We start from the raw sequence: 17,870 nt of genomic DNA, 5'->3' as shown, positions 1-17,870 counted from the left end.
ACCCCAGAGTCAGGTCAGTGCAAAGCATCGATAATTACAATGCATTTTTAAAACTGATATATAGGTTTTTTTTTTCACAACTGTAAATTTTCACTCAACTTGACTCTAGTTTCTTTGCTCTCACAAACTGTTTAGCTGGTACTGACAAGTTTGGTCATTAGTACAGGTTTAGTTTAGGTTTAGAACTGCATTTTCAGACAGAAATGTCTTGCCCAATCACACAAAAGCAGTGACCATTGACACTTGCAGTAACCCAACCTAAAAATGTCATATTTCTAACTGTTTTCTGCAGAATGGATCAAAAATCATATTATATTTCAAACATGTATCAGTTCCAATTGGATTATATTGTTTAGGGCATCTGGTTTAAAAAGCTTGTTCAGGGTTATAATGCCTAAAGTAAAGGAAGAAAACTTTTTGCTGACTAATCTAAGGACAGTAATCCTTTGTAATGCTAATCTATGTGCTCTTGTAGCTGCCTTTAAATGTTAATGAATTAAGATGAAGAAAGTTAACAAAGAATATTTAAAAGCATATAATAGTCTAAAATGTTAATTTGAGCTGCATGAGAAACTTTTCTAATTAAACTTTTCAAATTGGACTCTGTGATAGAGAATTTACACATAAGTCTTAATGTTGACAGTTGAATCCCTGAGTCCTTGAGCAAGACTTTTTCTTACTTTGATTCTGAATGAAAGAATGAGCCTCACATAAGTTCTCTCATTTGGGTTGCCAGTTCCAAATGTGAAATCCAGTTGGTTTAAACCTAAATGCCTCTCTCTGATCTGAGCTTTCACATGAGACATGACCTGTCCACATACGGAGAATGAGCTGTTGATCTTGGATGTGTCCTCAATCTGCAGGTTAAAGAGGCAGTAAAATCTGTTTTGTCCCACTACAGATATATTGTGACAGCAGCAGCAGCTCTTAGGGTGAAGATGAGATTGATGTCTGCTGTCTGCTACTAAATACACAACATTTTATTGTCTGGAAAACAGAGAACTCTGCTCTGGTCTCTGATAGTTGCAAAAGCAATTATAAACTCATTGAGGTGAGTAATTAGGATGCTAAGAATCGATTAGGTAATTGTGCAATAAATCTGAACTAATGCAAATCTTTTTAAATAACAAGTTTTGTTTTTCACATTGTTAAGATAGTAACAATCAGGTACAGCACTTTTAAAAACTGACCCCTTTTCAGAGCTTTAACTATGTTATAGTTATTTACTATTCTCATTTACTCTCTTAAAGTTGTACTTGAAGTGAATTGTGCATGTCTGAGAAATCTTTAAGCACTTATTTTCAAGACGCCATATTGCTGATCAACTCTCATTTTCAGCTTCACTGGCACACGCCCACCTCTCTGTACTTATGTCATTCTCCAATTTTAGTTTTTAAATCGTTGATACACAAAAGATTCCGCAGCGTTATCTAGTCATTTTGGTAAAAATGGCAAAAAAAATCTGCATCTTGCGAGCGTGATGTGCCTCTACGCATCAGAGTTGCAGACTCTTTGTTGTGATTTACACGACATCAGCTCCCATTGGGCACCACTGTTTTCTAACACAGAAGTGAGAGGACGTGAAATGAATATTGCAATTTAAAATGTGCAAATCATAAAATAATGACCCATAGATGTTGTGGATCCACAGGTATCATAGATGATAACTGTGGTGGATCCCTCTGCCACCACTCCATAGTGTCAGTATTATTTAATTTTCATTATTATTTACATTAAGTTAATTACACTACACATAATTTAATTCCGTTATTTAGACTTACGTTCTAATTTGAGTGCACGCATTTTAGTTAATATAAGTCTAATTTACTTACACTTGTTCTTTTTGTTTTTTTGAGCACCGGACGGAGGACCCTGGGAGAGACCATCAGGACTCAGCAAAGGGGGGAGCACTATTTAGTTTGTTTTACTAAGTTAATTTGTTTAGTTTGTGTTAAGGTCACATTATTATCACTTATGAGTTTCTGTATTATAATTATTTGCTTTTTTGTTACTTTGATTAAGTTATTGGTTTAGTTAATTAGTGTAATTCCTCCCTCTTGTGTTTAGCTTTAGTTGGTCCTCAGGTATTTAAACACACCTGTTCCTTTGTCTGGTTGGGTTCGTTTTGTTCTGTTCAGTTTGATTTTGAGTTACCCCAGTTGGGCCCAGCTTTTTTGTTAATAATTTGCCTAATTTGAGCCTTTGTTAAATTATATCTTTTTTGGCTTTATTAAATTTAAACTTATTTCTTATTTTTATACCTTGTCTTTGCCTTTCTGTTTGGTCCACTACAATAACTATGGCGTGGGCTCAAGCACAATATGTCTGCTTTAAGGCACTGGCAGTGATTTTAGTTCCTTTTTAAACCAGTAAGAGACTGACACAAACTTTATTGATCCACAAGGGAAATGACTTGGACACAGTAGCTCACACATCACAATGTATGAAATTATCATAAAAAGAGAAAGGCATATTTATATAAACATATTTGTACAAGTAAAAATACAATATAGAATAAAGTAAGAAACATATATCTCTCATTTCTGTACAAGAGGCTGTACGAGGACAGACTACATCCCCTCCCTTTAAATTCCCCCTGTAATCTGTGCGTTGGGTCAAGTCGACCCTGTTAAATTGTTTGTTCACATTAGTTGCTTGTTATCAGTATATTTCATTATGTTGCACCCTCTGGCTGAATGGTGGACACACTCTGGATAACCACAGGTGAGTTTGCACTTCACTGAGCATTAGACTTCCCATTACTGTGATAGCGAGCGCTGAGAGCTGCTCTGATTGAAAACGGAGCACTAGCCTTAATGAAAACACAGGCCTTTCCCCACAGACCGCAGAGAAGGACAAGCTAACTTTATTTTGACTTTACTGACATTATATGACCAACAAGCAGCTGTAAAACGCACATACTTTTACAAACTTTATTAATGAGTAATTTTGTGTTATTTAAAGGTGCAGGCTTCTTGTCTCCATGGATACAACATGGATAACAAGTCCTCACGACCTAAGCCCCAGCACCTGCCTCCAGTGTCTATATGCTGTCCATGACAATGAGGAAAACTTGTGCCAATGTCAGTGGTTCTCACTTTTCACATAACGTTCCACCAAAGAAAAGATATGGCTTTGAGAATACCACCACACCTTCCCAGCTTTTGCCCCACCCAGAATTGGCAGGCGGGTCTGTTGTATCCTGGCTGCAGGACCTGGAGGCTGCCTGTCCATATTTTGGGGTCGATTCCAACTCCCTCTTCTCCCCGGTTGCTGGTCTGGAGATTATGTCTGTACTGAGATTTTGTCATATGTGGGGTTTCTTTTTTCTTCATGTACTAGTTCCAGATAGTCAGAGCCCTGTATTCCAGACAGTTTCCAGATTCCAGATAGTTAATTGTAAAAAAAATTGTAGTAGTAATTGTAGTTTAAAAAAAAAACAGAATGTAATCTCAAGACCAAACCATTTAGCTTAGCTTTGTGGGGCACTCTATAAATAAAGTTTGATTGATTGATTTATTGATCTGAATTATGGAAGGAGCTTGATCCACAATTTGAGAAACACTTTTACGGCACAGGCATTGGTAACCCATGTTGGTTTATCATTGTAGTACCACTTTTAAAACTGTAAAAGTGCACACTGGTTCTTTTAAAGGTCCTATATTATGCAAAACTGACTCTTGTTGTTACCTCCTCAAAAACACAGGTGGAACTATTTTGTTTCATTCACACATGTTTGAGTAACACTTTATTATGAGTCTGTCTACATCTCCAAAGCTCAAAATGCTCTGTTCCACCTTGTGATGTCATGAAGCGGTAGTTTTCAAGTCAACAGCTACCTTTTACCTTTTGTTTCGTAGAGATCGGCAATTCCAGGGCTGAAATGATCCAAATGATTCTACTGAAGAAGGTGTATGAGTTTAAAAACACAGTGGAGCACTTCCTGTAGTGCCACATGCCATCACGAGGTGGAACAGAGTGTTTTCTTTGTGTGAGAACTCAGCCTAAATATGTATAGTTTGTGTTTTAAACGTGTGTGAATGAAACAAAACACAACTCCAGGTTTGTTTGTGATGAGGAAACAGAGTAGAAGGTTAGGATATGGTATTAATAAAGCTTGAGTCATACTTAATAAAAAATATTTGTTCATTAATTCACATAATTTGTCTTTATTTTGGTTCATTTAAGTGCTAATATAGCCTTTTATTTATGATTATGATTATTATTTGCTTCATTTTTAGTAATACAACTCTCGACAAAAAAAGCAACAAAGGCCCATTCTTCTCAATTATAGAGCCCTGTCCCTTTGAGATAACCCACAACCCCAGCCAGGACTTTATCTCTCATCAATAACACCACTCTTTTGTATTACCTCCTCGTTTTTTGGTTCGTGCGTCACCGGCGTGCCATAAAGACGCACGGAGATAGGACGCACGCTGGTTTCTGCCCACTCTCCCCTGGCTCTGCTCTGTCCTCCAAGACTCGCGCAGTGCCTTCCTATTACTGCCCCCTGTCCATCTTTATTATTAGTCCAAGCTCCTCCCTCCTACCTGTAAATCTCCCCGCACTCTCTCTCTCTCTCTCTCTCTCTTTCCCCCCTCCCTCGCTCCCCCTCCTCTCTCCGAGTCCCGCTTCTGTGACACGCTTCTCCTCTCTCTCTCCAGCTGGCCGCTTCGTGCCAGGCGCTGCTACGGGCTGCCTGGGGATCACACCGACAACCCGGAGACCGAACGAATGGACGCGGGAGACACGGCGGACGTCCACAACAGCAGCGGCAACCCGGCGACACCGCGACACTGCCCGTTCTTCACCGTTTTACCACACGGACACGCGCGCGTAAAAGCGATCCGTGTAGTCTCGTCTGCTCCACATTGATCGTGATATCTTTATTTACTGCTTCGACTGCTTCACGGTTGCTTTGAGGGGGGATCGATTCTCGTGCTGCTGCCCGTGCCCTGAATGGGAGAAGACGGCTAAGACAGGAGAGAGGTGGCCTGGCTGAGTGACGAAACGGCGAGAGGGACATACTGATATATTTAGCTGGTCGTGTTGTGTTTAGCGTAATATTAAATAAGAGTGGAGGCTGCACGCACGTCATACGTCTTGATCATGGCGTGAAAGAGCCAGTTCCTGAGCCATGGAAATCGTTATTGCGGATTTAAATGTCTCCCTACTTTGAGGACACGCTCGTTTTTTGACGCTAGTTGAATTGCGCCGCAAAACTGTCACGAATTTGCACAGAAACTCGATTCGGGTGGGTGAGAACAGAGCAAAACAGCGAGGATTGGGGGATTTCTTTAGCAATATGGCTGGTGAGTGGGGCTGGGGACGCTGGCACAGGCTCTCCACGGCTCCTCAATGCTAGCTGAGGCGGATGGCACCGTCCCCCATGGCAGCGACAGCTCTATGAGGACAAGCAATATTAATAACAATATCAATCCGGACTCGTCGATCTTAATCTCCAAGATGGAAGACGTGGTCATCCCGTTCTCGTCCGAGGTGCCCTGCGACAATAACGGGCAGCGCATGTGGTGGGCATTCCTCGCCTCCTCCATGGTGACGTTCTTTGGGGGTCTCTTCATCATACTGTTATGGAGGACACTCAAGTATCTGTGGACCGTGTGCTGTCACTGCAACATCAAAAACAAGGTATGGATGTGAACACGCACAGACGATCACACTTTGCACGATTACATGGCCAGGAAAAATGTATTTAACCAGAATAATGAGATAAACCCAAATAATTTGATCTGGTTTTGGTGTGTTTTCATGCACAAGAGAAATTGGATTATCAAAAACACTTGGGCAAAGTGTTTCAAACATTAATATATTGAATTTTAATTTTTGCCTCTTCGTTTTTGCATAATTCCACTCAAAACCTGCACAGGTGAGAACAGTCCTCCAACTCCAATTCCTCACATGACACCTAAAGACATAGGCTTCCAATAATCCAATAACTCCAGAAATCAGATAACGATCGGATTTCTGGCGTGCATGCAAACAAAGCCAATTCTTTAACATTTTCGTATCCCCTCATCCCACATTGTAACTAGTTCACATTAGTGCACTGGCCTGCACATATAGGTTAGCCTTTCATGCTTAAGTGGGTTTGATATCTGCATCTCCACAGCCTGTCGAAAGCGTCCTTTGCTTCCCCCGGACAGGCTTGTATCTTCTGTGTTTACGTACACCCACACTCAGCTCTGGCACATTTGAGTAGGACGAGAGGAGAGCAAGAAATGAAAAAATGCAATATTCTGGTACCAACAGTGCAGTGTAGGACAAACTATAGACTAGGAAGAGGCATTTGAAGTCTTTCCTGTGCTATGTTAAATTTGATATTCAGGTTTTATAGGTACTGTATTACGTAAAATTGATTTTTGTGAGCTTTAAGGCGTGTTAGAATGTTGTTCCCTCGTTGAAAACATAGAGATGTATTTTGTTTCGTTCGGACATGTAATCCTGCATTATTAGTCTGTCAACATTTCCAAAACTCAAAATGCTCTGTTCTACCTTGTGATGTCATGAAGCGGTAGTTTTTAAATTAACAACTACCTTTTACTTTCTGTTTAGTAGAGATTGGCAATTCCAGAGCTGAAATTATCCACATGATTCTAGTGAAGGTGCGTGGAGTTTAAAAACACAGGGGAGCACTTCCTACATTACAACATGACATCACAAGGTGGAACAAGGTGCGGAGTGTTTTCCATTTCAGAGAAGAACTTTGGAGGATTTGTGTGTTAAACTTGTGTAAATGAAATCATAAAATGGCGTAATATGGGCTCTTTAAATTATATACTACAAATTTTCACATTTTCTGCAGAAGTTTGACATCTTTGGCTCTTGTAATGTTTCAGAACGGTTCATTTCACTTTCTCCTCTGCAGTGAGTTTGCTCAAATTGACACCTGTCTCTTTGAATGCTTGGTTGGCTTCACCGGAGCTAAACAATTAGGTTTCCACGGCGACCAGCTCTTGCCAAATTATGCAACTCGAGCCCCATCCCTTAAGTCCCACGATTGGATGGGCCAATTTTGCGGAAAGGGAAACGTGTAAAGTAGGTTGTGTTGAGTAGTAATGGTGGTTATCGTTTGTCCTTATGTCCGGGAGTGTGTCTGTATGTATTTCTATGGTGGAGTGTTCATTAGTTACCATGGTGACACAGTGCTTACACATTAGCAGTAACTACCAAAAAACTTTTTAGAGAGTCTGAAAACTCAAGACAAAATACAAAATGAATTGGAACACATTTTCAGGAGCATGTGGACTTTTTTAAGCGCACAAATCAGCTCATCTGTTGTAGTCTCTTTCTGGTCAAATTGTGTTAAAATAAAGCTCAGATTAAAGTCTAATTTGAGGAACAGAGCTTCAAACAAAGTAGTGCTTTGAGTTAGCTTCACAGCCCCAGGGAATGTTGAGCATCAAGCGGCAGAATATCAATTGATGAACAGCGACACATAGGTTTATTATAGCACTTTCCTATATACTGAAAAGTGCAGTAAGGTGGCAGAAGTGTCTAGCTCAAGGGTACGGAAACAGCAGGCAATCTAATACTATCACTCCAAATGTAGGCCTACTAGTTGGCTTACCTTAAAGGGCCCATGTTACGCTATTTTTAAATCTATGTTATAATTTCCTCACCACAAACATACCTGGAGTTGTGTTTTACGTCATTCGCACTTTGTTCCACCTTGTGATGTCATGTGGTAATACATGATTTGCTCCACTATGTTTTTAAACTTCACATACACCTATAATCAGTAGAATCATTTGGATAATTTCAGCCCTGGAATTGCTTAATCTCTACTGAACTGAAGAAAAAAGTAGCTGTTAACTTGAAAACTATCACTACATGACATCACAAAGTGTAACAAAGCATTCTGAGCTTTGGAAATGGAGACAGACTAATAATAAAGGATTGCTCAAATGTTTATGAATGAAACAAAGCACAGCTCCAGGTATGTTTTTGATGGAGTAACAACATTCTAACATGGCTAAAAGCTCAAAATTATCAATTTTGTGTAACATCGGACGTTTAAATTTCGGTATATTTAGCGTTATGTAATTGGGACTTTGGGCTGAATGTGTTGGTGACTGACAAGAAGCTTCGTCCAGTATCTTGCAAGAAGGTTTCAGGTTGAATTCCCAGACCGCATGGGGCCTTTGCGTGTGGGGTTTGCATGCTCTCCTTGTGTCTGGCTCCCATGGGTGCTCTGGTTTCCCCTAAAACATGTGGGTCAGCGTGGCCTATGGCAACGGGACACCTCAGGACAAACCCACACACTGACCCTCTACGTAATTTTGTTGAACTGGTCTTATGTAATTACAGATAAAACTGTAAACGAATAGCATGCTGCATTTTGGCAAGTCAATTACCAATCATTTATAAAACAGATTGTAGAATTGTTAATATAATTATGAGGTTAATTGTTTATTAAAGGTGCATTGTGTAACTTTTCTGGTGGGGGGTCTGTCAAAGGTGCTTTTGCTTTGTGTGGAATGTTTCACAGTAAGGTATTAAACCTTTCTATCTTCATGGAAACCAAACTAGACGAGGTTATAGGTCAGATCTGTGGAGATCCTGCTCACTGTCAGAACGCCTATTTTTCTAGGTATTTTTTTAGCTATAAAAAAATTGTAATTTGAGTTGGAGCAATTATGAAATTGCAAAGGCTGCCATTATTGAGATAAGATAAGGGAACTTTATTTGTCCCACAGTGGTAAAATTCCAGTGTTGCAACACAGAGATTAAGAACAGCAAGAGAAGAAATAGAATGCCCTCTGCAAGGAACAAAATAGTTTTTATAGAATATCTTGTACCTGTAGTTTAGACCTCTATAAACATGTTTGGAAATTCATGAGATTCTTGTATTAGTTCCTCAGTTCATATTTCAGTCTTCTCCCAAATGTGACTGCCCCTGGGGTGGTTTACAATGTTCACTCTGAACAGAACGTTTACTGCAAGTCTAAAAACGATTACAACAATTGTTACGAAAAAAACAAAGTTAGATTTAATTTGACCAAATTCACGTAGCACTACTGCGTAAAAACGAAAAGTGTAGTAGCAGTGGTACTAGTTGTTGAAGCATTGAACTTAATGAAAAGGTGGGCGTGGACCCAAAGTAAATAGTGAGGGAGGGGTACTGGGGTAGGGGTACGTAAGAGTGGGCTCTGGTCATGGGGGGTGACGGGGGTGTTGAGTCCAGCGTGGTGACCAGGAGCAGGGCTGTAACAGTGGTCCATATGGAGAGCACTGGGGCTGGGACAGACTGCAGCCTGTACGAAGTCTGTTTGACCCAAAACGCTTCATAAATGTTATTGGATCACATAGTAATATTTTTAAAGGAAATAATTTAAGAAAATATATCATTTACAACTATGGGTGATTTAGAATTTTTTGTTGCATTATCAGAGTATTAATATTCTAAAACAGTAGAATTTCTGAGTGGTTTGGAGTGTAGGATTTGTTCTTCCAGAAGAACATTTTCAGTTAAGAAAACATTTTGTGAATGTTCGTTTGAAGGCCTTAAGTACAAATTTGTTTGTAAGAACGCTTCATGAATGAGGCCCACTGAATTTGAATGCGCTGAAATCTAGTAACAATGCTACAGACTCAAAATAAACATTTAGAGACTTTCTACTGTTGGTTTCACATTTCCACCCACATAATCCTACACACTGACACTCGGGTTAGCTCAGATGCCCTTCCATGGTGTATCTCTTCTTTCACACTTCATTCATACTTCAAACCTCTAGAGTACTGAGCTAATGGTACTTGTTATATTAAGAGTATGTAGTACTAATTTAAGCCTGGCGTACAGAGGTGACTTGCATATAAATGTACCGGGGATGGCCTACATTAAGCATTGTGCATCCAGGAGCTGCGTGTGTACGGCTACATGTGAGACGCACGTGCTTTTTATAGAGCGAGGACCCCAGGACGCACACGGGTCTAGGGGCTAACATGCTATAGTGCACAGTCAAGGCCACAGAGAGAAAAGACATTCTTAGTGCTGGAGAATATCACAGGTTTGAGGTGCAGAATGTAATAGAGTTGGAATTTGACATGGTTCTTCTTATTATTATTAAAAGCGCTGTACCCAGTGTTGAAAAGTAATGAAAATACGTACACTGAATACCAATTTTGAGCAACTGTACAGTAACGGTACTACAGAATACAGTTACAGCTACTTCCTTAAATTAAAAAGAATACATGGTGATACTTTGTCATGTAATTTTAGCTTTGTACTGCAAGTTAGTTATGTGTAATTAATGTGTTTTTCTTTTCTAATTAGACGTATGTTAATGCACAACAAACAGGGCAACAGAAATAAAGCCATTTGTAACACTATATAGTATTTTTTTACTAAAATAATGCAACTTGGTGTAAAAGTATTCCAAGTATTGAGAATACAGTACTCTGATTGGCCGATATAACAAAATACGTTACAAAATACATTTTAATTCAGGTATTCAGTATTCTGTAAGTAAATACATTTTCAAAGTATTCTTCCCGTAACTGGCTGTACCTGATAGTTACCGCATTAAAACTGTGAAATACAGAGCTGGTTTATTTGTGGTTTGCAGTTGTCCAAACTTATTAATGTATTCCTAGCATCCTAATTAGTCTGGCGATGAGTTTCCAAGTTTGTTTCAGAACTTTCAGAGGCCAGAATTGCATTTTGCAAAAGTAGCATGTGAACACCAGACTTACTGGTTTTTGTGGACAATAAAATACTTTATAATTTGATGGTTTCATGTTGGCATTTAACATATATAGCTAACATAGTTGTTTTTATAGCTTCAAAAAAGACTGACTGACAAGACTGACTGACTGTGGGTGGGATCATCTCTGACCTCTGACCTTTGACCTGGTGGTCTCCTTGGTGATAGATAAATTTAATTCCATACCAAATATTCCAGAAAAAAGGCATAACATCCTCATAGAAACAAGTACCAGAAAACCTAAGCAGTGCACTTTAAATCATATCAGTGTGTTATGGTTAAAGGTGCATTGTGTAACTTTTCTAGTGGAGGGTCTGTCACCTACTTTTTTGTATGAATGTGTAATTTCTTTGCCTGGAATGTTTCACGGTATGACATAAAACAGTTCTACCTTACATTTATTAAATTACAGGTGGTTTTATAGCTCAGAAATACCTAGAAAACTGACTGGAGCCTGCCTCTCCACAGATCTGACCTGTAACTTTGTCTGGTTTGGTGTCCATGCATATAGAAAGGTTTAATATCATATTGTGAAACATTCCAGACAAAGCAATAGCATTTCCATGGAGAAAAGCATTTCGCAGATGTCAGAAAAGTTTAATATTGATTATGTACATTTAAGTAATATGCAAATGGTGAATATATTATTAATAATTCAAATAAAATGAATTATGTTGTTATATCACAAAGCCCTAAATAGTCTGCTGCTTTGGATCCCTCTTTAGTGGACTATTTACTGCCATGACACACACGCAGCCTAACACCGGCACCGTAATAGAGCCTAAACTGAGGGAGGACACATTGAGAAGGACACTAGACGATAACAGGTTCGCTGCGTCCGTCCTTGTGTGTTTTGGGCCGCATCCAATTCACATGTACAGCACATTCTTCCTCCTCCTGCTCCTCCGCCATGTCCTTTCGGTTTCCCAGCCCCTTGATGCCGCTTCCTGTCTCCTTGTGTGACAGGTGTGAGCCCAAGCAGAGGGAAACAGTACTAAAGTGACAGTAAAATGGCGTCCGTCGTCTTTACCGCTCCACTGAACCCACCACAGCTGAGATGCACTGGTCCTCTGTCGACCTGTGTTCTCTCCTTGTCACCTCCAGTTGCTATTCTGAGTCAATAGTCTGCTTTCACTATTGATTTTCCTCTAAACCGCCATGGATTATTCACGCAACATTACCACATTATGCAATTATGACATGTTAATGGATAAACAAATGAATGGGTGCTTTGTTAAACAGCGTTTATTCAATGTCAAAGAATATATTTAGAATTTAAACTGAATGATATGAGACTTTTTTTTTCCTCATACTGATCAATTTTGAGTTTTTTTTTGTGTGTGTCCAACTAAAAACACATAAAAATAGGTTTCAATATTTAATTTCCGAGCTTTAACAATACAGACATTAAAAGTGCATTGTTCAACTTTTCTGGTGGAGAGTACGTCGAACGCTTTCCTCCATGTTAGTGCTTTGTCTGGAATGTTGCACAGTATTATTGGGTGCTAAACCTTTCTATCTTCATGGAGACCAAATTAAACCAAGTTGCAGGTCAGATCTCCGAAGAGGCAACCTTGCTCACAGTCCAAATGCCTGTTTTTCTAGGTATTTTTGAGCTATAAATCCACCTGTAACTGAATAAATGTAAGGTAGAGCTGTTTAATGCCATATGTGGACCATTCCACACATATCTGTTACATATCCATAAAAACAAGCAGGTGACCCATACCAAAACCTTATATAGTGCACTTTTAGCATAGTTTTACAAGTTTGTCAACCAGGAAAAAGAAAAGGACCAGACTTGAAAATTAGAGAGGTTTAATAAAATGAAATGGTCAAATTTAAAATGACCATTTGACCTTCATATGTAGAGACATCAGTAATATAATAAATACCGGCTCGAACGTCCCCCTGGCTTGAAAGTCCCAGCTCGAGCGTCGCTTTCTCTCAGAAGGAATGGCCCCTTCCATGAGTAAAGTAAAATGAGCTAGAAAATCAGCATTCTATATCATAAAAAATGAAATGTGACCAAATGACGGGCCTTGTTTATGTCATTTTACCGATCTTCCTGAAGCATCACACATTTTTTTAGTATGTAATATCAATATTTAGGTTTACTATGAAATCATATTTTAAATCATTTTTTCTTGTTCCCCATGCCCTATAGCACCTGTATTGTTGATTTGGGAAGAAATACTAATTATTTCCTTACCTGCTTGCCTTGAATATAATCATGTCAAGTGTCTATGCCATGAATACTGGCTCGAGCGTCCCCCTGGATTGAAAGTCCCGGCTCGTTGCTTATGCTCAACATGAACAAATGTGTCGAGATATACTGTAACTTGCATGTGTAAATCATACAATATACTGTATATAATAATAATAAAAAAAATAAGTTAATGCATATATAGATTAACTAACTTCTTTTCATAAAGGTATAATTCAGGGGGACTTTGCAGCTTGGTCACCTTCCAGCCAGGGGAACTTTCCAGCTGATTCCCAATACAATGAATGACTGGCTGGGGTTCTGCTGCTGCGGTAAATCCATTAAACAGAATGTTAGAGAATGAGAGAGACAGTGCATTTATATGATTGTGTGCAAAGGCAGTTGGTTGAAGAAAAGTAATCGGAAAAAAAGTCTTTCATAATCCCGTGTGATTTCCATGATTGCGGGTTAGTGTGGACAGAAGCTACCGTAATTAACAGTTGTGGTTGAGCCTTGACAACTAAGAAATGGTTGCTATGTCAACAACCTGGAGATGCACTGATTGGATGAGATAGCTGACTGAGAGGAGGCTGTTGACAGGATTAGTCTTGGCAGGAGACGTAGTAGTACAAGTATTTTTAAAAACTGAATTCATAATTACTGAAATACAGTATATGCTGGAACAAATTTAGGGCTACAAAAATATCACAAAAAGGAAGGTTTCAATCATGAATTCCATAATCAAGCTTGATAAAACATTCCTTGGGGGTGTGATGCTTACTGTAGGCACTGCTCTGTCTGTGCTTTATTTTAATACAATCTAACCAGAAAGAACAAGTTAAACAAACAAAAAAAAACAAAAAAAAACTGCTAAACAAGTCTCTCCTGCATGAAATAATTAGCCAACAAAAACATAGTAGAAAGTAGAAAGCAGAAAGTAGGACTAGGAGTAGAAAGTACAGATATTTGCTCTTGATTGTGCTCTCAGATGTAGTGAAATAAAAGTAAAATGTACTTAAGTAAAGTACAGATACCTAAAATACCTAAAAACCTTTTTTAATGGTGCATTGTCTAACTTTTTTTTTTTTTTTTTTACTTTTTTGATGGAGTTTCTGCCACCTGCTTGTCCCCATGGTGATTGCTTTGTCTAGAATGTTTCACAGTATGACATTAAACCTTTCTATCTTCATGGAGACCACACCAGGCCAAGTTACAAATCTGATCTATGGAGAGGCTGCCCCGCTCACAGTCAGAATGCCTGTTTTTCAAGGTATTTTTGAGTTATAAAACCACCTGTAATTGAATAAATGTAAGGTAGAGCTGTGTAATGTCATACTGTGGAACATTCCAGGTCTTGGCAGTGTCCATAGAAACAACCAGGTGATGAACCCCCAGCCAAAACATTACAAAATGCACCTTTAAGTAGAGTAGAGTACTTTTACTTTGTTACATTCCACCACTGCCCATATGTCACCCTTATCCATTCTATCTCAATGCTCCTCTCCACTATCCCAGCCCTTATGTCATCCTTCATTTTCGACACTTGCAAAGTCACTGATGAATACAACTGCCCAATATAACGAGGTGTTCCATCTTGTGACCACTCGCCCGCTCATACCTCATCATTCTACCAAGGCGTGATGAAAACTTGGCATACACTCCTCTACTGTCCGATATCTGGGAGGGAAGGGGGGCATGCTTGACTTTGGGGGTTGGCTTGACTCTTGGCTGCGCTTCGAAAAGTCTTGTTAGGAGTATTAAGGGCCGAAACCCGATCTCCGTTCAGCTGACTGCGCTGGGTGGCTAAGTAAGTTGGCATGTGCTCGAAAGGCTGCCTGGTAACGCATGCGGGAGAGGTGAGAACTGCAAATCTTGGTCCCCGGCGATACCAGGAAGTGTCAATCGGAACCAGGAAATGGAAGTGGAAAGGTTGAGGATGGCGCGAGGCAGATGAAGGATTTGGAGGTTGGGCGGTGTAGCGTTGCCCCAGTCACCCGCAGCTGTGGCCTAGTTCTTTAAAATGGCCCCCTTCGTTGTGGGGATTAAGAGCGTGAGGTCGAGACTGGTGAACATTGCAGTGAAAGATGAAAGATAAGATGGTATAAAGGAAGGGGACAATGGAGGGGTGATAGTAACTGGTGATAGTAATCTGGGTTCTATGAAAACAGAAGCTTTTTTTCTACTCGTTTGTGGTGGAGAAATTGATTAAGGATTTACCTAGGGGATATGTACACAATACAGCTGTAGAAATGTAGAAAATGGCACTTTTTCTGGACACTCAAAAACGCTTTACAAACAAATAGGAAGCAACAGGGGGGAAAAAACTGAAGAAAATGGTGCTGGAAATCATGAGGGGAATGCCAATTTTTGAGCATGCAGGAGTAATTCAAGAAGTTAAAGCTACCTAGTTCACTCTTGTCTGGGGATGGTCAATATATTGTTGCTAGTCAGTATCTGTTTCATATATCGGAAAAATTTCAGACATGTTTGGTCAATATTTTATCTGCATTCACACTGACCAAATTTCAGCTATTGTTTGGTGAAAAATTCTATAAAGGAAGGTACCGTGCCAGGGAAAGGTGAAAGTGAGGACCGGGGCGCGATAACCGTACTGCCCTACCAAGACAAAAGACCATAACTCTCCAGAGTGTGAAACTGAGAAAAATGACTCTTACACCGTTCTGCCATGGTTTCTCGTATGGTTTGGGATGTTATGCTTGTCATAGCCCTTTATTTTCTTGTCAATACAATCAAATATTTATTTACATGATAAAGGAAGTCTCAAATACCCCCAAAATGACATTAACTCATTTTTGACCAAACATTTTGACCAAATAGTTTTGCGAGGATTCACGTGGTTCACAAGTGGCTGCCCTAACTAAAAAGCGCTGAGGGAAACATTGATACCTGCTCTTGTCTAACTAGAATGGTTTGATTCACGTAACTTTCTTAGTGGAGTTTGCATGTTCTCCCTGTGTCTGATTGAGGTTTTATTTCTCCGAGATTGTTTCATCATCCTTAAACACGTTCTTACTGCTCTAACAACCTTACATCGTCTCAACAGTGGTTCAGTTGACAGACATAAAAATCATTGGGTTAAGAAGATGCTGTGATACGATGCATGCCTCGATACACAGGCCGTGATACGATGCATATTTTGATACAGTGAGGTTTCAATTCGATACGGTATTTTAAATTGATTCGATACGGTTCAATAAAAATAATGGCAAAATCATGGCTGTGATACTAAAAGTCTTTGTTAAACCACTTCTTGTGCAAATTAAACACAACCATTTTACTCGTCAAAACAGTGAATATGTCAAATGTGCCGCATAAAGAAGTTTCCTTTCTCTGAACTGTAGCACTGTAACAAAATAATTCGTAAAATATACCAAAAAATACTCTTGATTATATATATTGGTACAGCAGCCCATGATATCGATACTGTATCATCACATTAAATGATACGATATATGGATATTTAAATATTTCTGTACTCCCTTATTACCCACAGATTGGCGGTGCGATTCTAAACCCACAGATGAATGTTGTTGCTGTGTACTTGGGCGAGACACTTAACCCACCTCGCCTCCAGTGTCTGTGTACACTGACGTATGAATGTGTGTGTGAGTGGGTGAGTGGTTTCTTAATGTAAAGTGCTTTGAGTGCCTTAAAGCCATTTACCGTTTTACCACCATATCAATGGAAACTGTAGACCAGGAAATACACATTACATTAGGATTCTAGTAATACTCTTCGAATTTTTTAAAGTCATTGTTCTCGAGTCTAGAAAAATAAGATAAAACTACAACATATATGCTGCTTACATTATAGACATTATAGGGGTTATAGAAATTTATACAGTAGTATCTTGGGTTTTATGAAAGCATGACATCAACATACAACTAGCACATCTGTTAAAGCCATTCATTATCGCAAGCTTAGCCTTTGTGGAATCGCTCTCCTCTCGTTTTTCTAACCCACTACCTTGTTAGCGCATTACATAACAAGGCTGGTGCTGCTTAACTTTAAACCTGGCATATCCTTAAAAAAAAAATCAGGTTTTCTTCACAGGAGGGAGACTCACTGTGCCAGGCTTATGCATATGTATGAGTGACACAAATATATGCACAGACCCTCTGAAGTGGAGGGACTGCCTAGCTGCTGCAGGCCTGTTTGCATTAGCATACAAGGATCTTCTGTTTTCTGCTCCTCTGGCTATCTGTCAATGAGCTGTTTTACATCATGCTGCTATCCACTGCGCAGTTTGTCTAATTCTCTGTGATGGCAGCTCTTAGCCCGCATCTTGTCACTTTGCTTGACAGTTTCTTGTTGAACTTTTCCATTGATTTTTTGTGTTTTATGTTGCAAATAATATTACGCTGTGGTCAAAAGCTGACTTAAAGCTGCACTACATAACTTTTCATAACATAACTTTTCTCTTGGAAAGTCCGTCACTTGCTTTTTTCCATTGGAATGTTATTGCTGTGCTTAGAATGTTCCATAGTAGGACATTAAACATACCTATCGCCATGGAAACAAGCAGGTTTTGCTTCCAGGCTAAATTACAAGTCAAATCTGTGAAGTGGAAACCCCACTGACAGTAAGAATACATGCGTTTCAAGGCATCTTTTTCAGCAAATAAATACATCTGTAATTAGTTAAATGCAAGATTATTTGTTACATTCAATGCCATAGTGAAGAACATACCATCCATCAATTTTCTTCTGCTTATCTGGGGCTGGGTCACGGAGGCAGCAGTCTAAGCAGGGACTCCCAGACTTCCTTCACTTCGGACACTTCCTCTAGCTCCCCCTGGTGGACCCCAAGGTTTTCCCAGGCCATCCCAGAGACGTAGTCCCTCCAGCATATCCTGGGTCTTCCTTGGGGCCTCCTTCCAGTGGGACATGCCCAGGAGTCCTCCAGAATAGATACCCGAG

General features: G+C 39.6%; 1 protein-coding gene across 13 annotated transcripts in view; it reads left to right on the top strand.

Moving 5' to 3' along the window:
• The first annotated feature begins 5,025 nt into the window (after positions 1 to 5,025).
• Positions 5,026 to 17,870, top strand: part of kcnma1a (potassium large conductance calcium-activated channel, subfamily M, alpha member 1a) — a 316,984-nt gene continuing 304,139 nt past the window's right edge. For all 13 annotated transcript variants that reach the window (XM_055162655.1, XM_055162649.1, XM_055162657.1 and 10 more), the window contains exon 1: positions 5,026 to 5,649. In XM_055162655.1, coding sequence (XP_055018630.1) covers positions 5,359 to 5,649 — 291 coding nt within the window. In that variant the 5' untranslated portion in view covers positions 5,026 to 5,358. The remainder of the gene's footprint in view (positions 5,650 to 17,870) is intronic.

Source organism: Boleophthalmus pectinirostris, unplaced genomic scaffold (genome assembly GCF_026225935.1).
Source record: "Boleophthalmus pectinirostris isolate CB_2022bp ecotype Guang Dong unplaced genomic scaffold, ASM2622593v1 HiC_scaffold_5, whole genome shotgun sequence".
Taxonomy (NCBI): Eukaryota; Metazoa; Chordata; class Actinopteri; order Gobiiformes; family Gobiidae; genus Boleophthalmus; species Boleophthalmus pectinirostris.
The sequence above is the reverse complement of the archived record's forward strand: the minus strand, read 5'-3'. Positions and strand labels throughout refer to the sequence as shown.